The sequence below is a fragment of the Calcarisporiella thermophila genome, assembly GCF_041956535.1.
Source record: "Calcarisporiella thermophila strain CBS 279.70 unplaced genomic scaffold VTP21scaffold_10, whole genome shotgun sequence".
In the NCBI taxonomy this organism is placed as follows: domain Eukaryota; kingdom Fungi; phylum Calcarisporiellomycota; class Calcarisporiellomycetes; order Calcarisporiellales; family Calcarisporiellaceae; genus Calcarisporiella; species Calcarisporiella thermophila.
In genome coordinates, this window is record NW_027192200.1 from 29,585 (window position 1) to 34,806 (window position 5,222).

Genomic DNA, 5,222 nt, shown 5'->3' on the forward strand with positions numbered 1-5,222 from the left:
TCGACTATGTTGCGGAGGAGCTCATTCAACAATCGGTACAGAAGATTTGTAAAGACAAAACCTGTCTGATAATTGCGCATCGCCTGAAGAGCGTTCTCGATTTGGATAAGGTGCTCGTACTGGATGCAGGTCGCGTGGTAGAGTTTGACACTCCAAAAAATCTGTTGGATATCGAAAACGGCCATTTCAATCAAATGGTGAAAAGGACGAATCTTGGGATAACTCAATCCGAAGACTAAGCAGTGCATGGACGAGAAACATTTTAGAATTTATAATAAATGAGAGTTTGATGATATTTAAATAAAATTTCAATAATGCTTGGTAGTTGAACAGAATATTTGAAGCAAATATACAGTGCCTATACCATATTCAGAGATACATTCCTCCCATACGTGAAAGAGTAAAATTGTAATACAAGAGTGGTTGAATAAAATAATTACGTACACTATGCCACTTTTGATTTTTTGAGCAAGAGTCGTATTGTAGAGCGTCAAGCCCATTATCGAAACGAAACAAATGTCAAATACTACGATCAATAGCGCTGCCCCACACCATCAGACCATTCCGACATGTTTCATTGTAGGTTGAATACGTCTACTGCTAAGAAGTTTTCCCTTGTGTCTGAAGTAGAATTGCTCTTGTTACATTCATTAACGTCAAATTTTATCTCATAAGAAAAACAATGCTCGCTTGCAATCTGCAGTCTAATTAAAGTGCTTTAAGAATTCCATCATCTGTGGTGCACAATTAGAAATGGGGATTCTTCACGCGCATTAAATTCAATATATCTTCTAGCTGCATCACTCTCCTACGACATTGACTGCCACATCTCTGTTGTATTCCGCTTTGAAGTATTTTCTCATGTCAGGAGTTATTACATTGACAAGAAGTCGTCAATGTAACTATCTTTCCCTCTTCTCCCTTACTCAGAGCACGAGAACGGCCAGCAAGTGGCCTAAAGTCCTGGGAGTCGCCTTCCCTTTTCGTTAGTATTTCTAGCAGGTGTTGTGAAATGAATGTACAAGACCGGCGATTTGAAAAGAAAATTTCCTCTCTCGGAAATTGAAAAATGTTAGCGCGAGTCTTTTTGAAAAGCGGCCTAACTTAACACAAAAACGGCTGAGCTGCTTTCATAAACGAGAAAAAGGAGCAAAGTAAATATATAAATCTGCAACAAGCTTTCAATTTCAATTTCAAGTCCAAAAAACTATCCGTTGAATGTATAGTAGATTAGCAACATATTTTTCAATACCCTGGTGTTCTAATTTCCCCTCTATTAGCCAGGGATGCAAATAGCCCTGAATATTGCGTAGGGGTTGTAGTTTCAACATATTTCCATCATTCTCCTGCAAGAAAAGTATTAATTGATATTTAAAAACATCCTGGGTATGGTGACATTTCAGGCTAGTAAGTATAATTTTATTTTGAAGATTAGGTTGAATCAAAATAATTAGAAAAGAGTGATAAAATATAATGTATAATCCATAGATGGTCGTATCAGCATTAATTCATGTTGGAGTACTCTAACTTAGTATCTTTGTTACGCTTTAGATGTTTAGCGTAGGATGAGAGCACCATAGAGAAGTGAATCATCAATAGGATCACAACGGCCCCGACTCCACCTACAACTCCTAAAGTCAATCCTCTTCCGTATTTGCACTCGCCCAATAAAAATTGAGCCTCTTTGTCCAAAACCATCCCCTCAATGTTTTGTCGGCCGAAATTCGCCTGCAAACAGGCATTCTGATAGTTAACGCCAATAATTATCATCACAATCACGTAGCCTATAATGGTGATCACGGTGTCGATCCACGAAAGGGTGGCAAATAGAATAACAAGTGCGCGTCGTTTAGTAATGGCGCCAATCATCCCGCACAAGCCAACGATTGCCATGAGTATGTTAATGCCAAGATAAACATAAGAAGCGATGCTAGAATTTCCAGGGCTCGCTGAAAGTTACAAATAAAAATTCGACTCCATTGTTAGACAGATTTGGACGTGTAATCCTTTATTTAAGTGCTTACCTCTCCCCAATAAACCATATAGGACTGCATTTCCTGTACCAATAATCTATTTGCGTTATAACGAGGCAATTAATGATCTGCCACTGTAATTCAAGGACACCAAACTGTAATAGTACTTACAATGTAAAAGAGAGCAATAACAATGGTTGCAGCACGAGGCGGGATACAAAGACAGCAATTAATAGCCATTATGTGAAATGTGGGAAAGAATGCAAAATTAAAGAATATTGAATCTGATTGAAAATGAAGTAAATTTTGTTTCGGTGAAAATACGAATTTAAGAATTGTCTTTATATATAGTCCAGAAATTCTAGAAATTCGACTTTAGGGCTAAGCATAAGCCATTTTGTACTCCGCTTTAATACCACTTAAAATTCGTTCAGAAATTCAGAAGGTTACTTGGCATTTGGTATCACTTAACGGGAACTTTCGTGAGCACGGTATATGCCGATATTGTTTTGAACACGGCAAGGATAAGTTAACTCTTTCGCGGGCTTTGGCTATGAAATCGCTTATGGTATTACCCAGCTTGATTTTTGATTTGTGAAGTTTTTAAATTATAGAATGAGAGAGTATAAAGATGACGATTATATGATGAATAGCGATCGTTTTAAAACCAATTAGTGTATTGGATCGTAATCTAGCTTAGATTCACAGAAATTCTTAACAGTGGAATCTTTAACAGTGGAACGGCAGGAGCCGATGATAGAAGGCTGAGTCTTAAACCCTTTTAGCTAAATTATGAATGACATAATGTGGCTTGTTATATTAATATCACCACTTTAACTGGTTTACGAAGCTTTAAATTTCTGAATCGAGATAAGCCACATGTTTTTGAATGGTTTAGCAAAGACATCATTTAACTCGCAAGCTTCTTGGATATGTGGATAACGTTGATCACTCACAGGCCAAGAAATCTCGCAAAGTTTGAGAGGATTAATAGGGATATTTGGATATTATAATAAAAGTGCTCATACAAGAAATTCTAACTTACTATTGAAATTACATGAAAAGGTAGAATGAATCATGCGATTATCGTTACTTGATGCTAATAACTTGAAAATTCCGCCAGAGATCTATTTAAGATATTCTTTCGGATAATAAAAAGCTGTCCGTGCTGCTGCTAATTAATTCCCAATAATAGACTTTACTAATTGCTTCTTTAGCAATTCAGTAACGAGTATATTTTCATGATCGATTCTTATAAGAACAAAGTGTAATTGATGAGATACTCTTGTGTTCTATTTTAGATCGTAATAATTTTAATATAGGGTGATTCGTGATTTTAACCATAGATATCGTATGTCATAAGGATTACAAAATTAATACTAAGGCCCTTGAAATCCCTTTTGGCATTTTTATCGAGTCTGGTCGTCCCAGTAAGGACGAAATTCTATTATTGAACATGGACATCAAGCCATTCCTGGACAAACACCGCAAATAATGTGGAAGAAATTGAAGTATCTGCTGCTACAAGATCCAAAACTGGGCCATCGCCACAAAGAGTAGTAACATCTAATGCTTTACCTTCCAAGAATGCTAGCAAATTCTCTATTAAATAACATAAAGAGTTAAAAAAAGTATTATATTTAGCTATTAACGATAAAAGGTGAGTTGACTTGTGAAAATTATTTAATTTTCAAGGTTATATAGCACTTAGGACTTATTACTTATAAAGATGAGCAGATTGTCCCATTTATCTATTTTATTATAGCATTATCCATGCTTTAATTTAGAAAATATTGAATATTAGAATAAACTAGGTATTACGCCTCCCACCAACGTAAGTATATATGCCATTATTGAGATACCACTTTTCTTTCGGAAAAGTTGTCCCAAACTCGTCACTTCTACTATAGCAGAAGATAAGTGGAAATTTTCCAATAATATCCTAGGCAAATGGTTCAGTTTCACGAATAGATATGGCAAGCGTCGTGGTTGCAGCTAATTGTGCTTGCTTGAATAATCTAATGTTATCTTTAGAGTTGAATACAATATCAGTCGACATTTCCAATGACAAATGGAGATCTAACAGGTCGAAAAACAATTTTCTAAATTTCTGGAAAATATACTTCCAATCAGTCAACTCGTGTAAAACTAAAGAATATTCGCAGCGATCAATAATGCTGAGTCTATTGTATAGATACAGTATGCTGCACGAATGTATATGAAATTGAGGTGTTTTACTAAACACATTAATATCTATTTTATTTATCTAAACTAATACTTGATACTTCATTGATATAAAATAGAAGGTCTAGCCTTTCCATCCATGTATATATCGAGAATGTTTACAAAAAAAATATCCGAAACACAGGGGGTTGAAATTGCCAAATATGTATATTTGACTTTTGCAATTTTTCCAACAAATCGATCCTTTTACTTTTCTCCTTTATCACCAAGCTAATCCCTATTATTTAGTAGAGGCTTCTCTGATAATACATATAGAAAAGACTTACGACTGCATACTTCCGAGAGGTTTTTCAACGAATACTTGCCTAACATCTTGTTAAGATGATTTAGTTCAGACCCAAAGTTCGTCCTTGTTCTTAAGCCTTCAAGACTAATTATCGAGATAGAGTTATACAGTACTCCACAAGTTTTCGATGGAAAATTGTTCCTAAGGCAGGAAAGGCCACTACCATGCTTGTAGCTTAAATACCCTTCAACAAAATTTTGAATTTTTGGCCGTTTGCTTATTTTCATTGTCTGGTTAGAATATATTCCTCTACTTGCCCATGCCATAGCATTAAAAAGTGCCTATGAAGTTATCGCGAAGAACAGTGTAGCTAAGTAATGCACCCATTTCCCTATCTTTTTTCACAATTGGACAACATTATGTTCACTGATACATCTTTTGCACACCATTGACTTTCCACAGTTACTCACCAGGGGCCGTGTTTGATTATCCCGGTGCTGTTCATCTTCCGCGTTTTATAATAATATTTCATCACTGTGTTCCTGAAGATACCGTATTTACAGATATTTGACCACACCGTAGTCATCTGTTGCTGCAAACTCTAATTGATGTGTATTTTGGAGAACCCGTCTTCTTTCAATCAAGTTCCAATCCAAGGAGAGGCTTTCTTTTGGTGACCTTTGCTGATAAATAGAATCTATGCTATACTCTCCTTACGATATCAAGAGATGTTTTGATACCTTACACGTTTTTGAGGGCTGTTGTTTGCCTTAATTTCT

General features: G+C 35.8%; 2 protein-coding genes across 2 annotated transcripts in view; one reads left to right on the forward strand and one right to left on the reverse strand.

The window, feature by feature from the left end:
- VTP21DRAFT_737 (uncharacterized protein) overlaps nucleotides 1-239 on the forward strand; it is a gene marked incomplete at both ends in the record, with an annotated part of 4,524 nt that extends 4,285 nt beyond the window's left edge. Inside the window, one exon of the mRNA XM_069398103.1 lies at nucleotides 42-239. Coding sequence (XP_069251627.1) covers nucleotides 42-239 — 198 coding nt within the window. The remainder of the gene's footprint in view (nucleotides 1-41) is intronic.
- Nucleotides 240-1,503: 1,264 nt separating this feature from the next.
- VTP21DRAFT_738 (uncharacterized protein) lies at nucleotides 1,504-2,213 on the reverse strand (the record flags this gene model as incomplete). Its single annotated transcript, XM_069398114.1, has 3 exons — nucleotides 1,504-1,949; nucleotides 2,025-2,070; nucleotides 2,145-2,213. 3 exons carry the CDS (start codon nucleotides 2,211-2,213, stop codon nucleotides 1,504-1,506), a joined length of 561 nt encoding a protein of 186 aa, XP_069251628.1.
- Nucleotides 2,214-5,222: the final 3,009 nt, after the last annotated feature.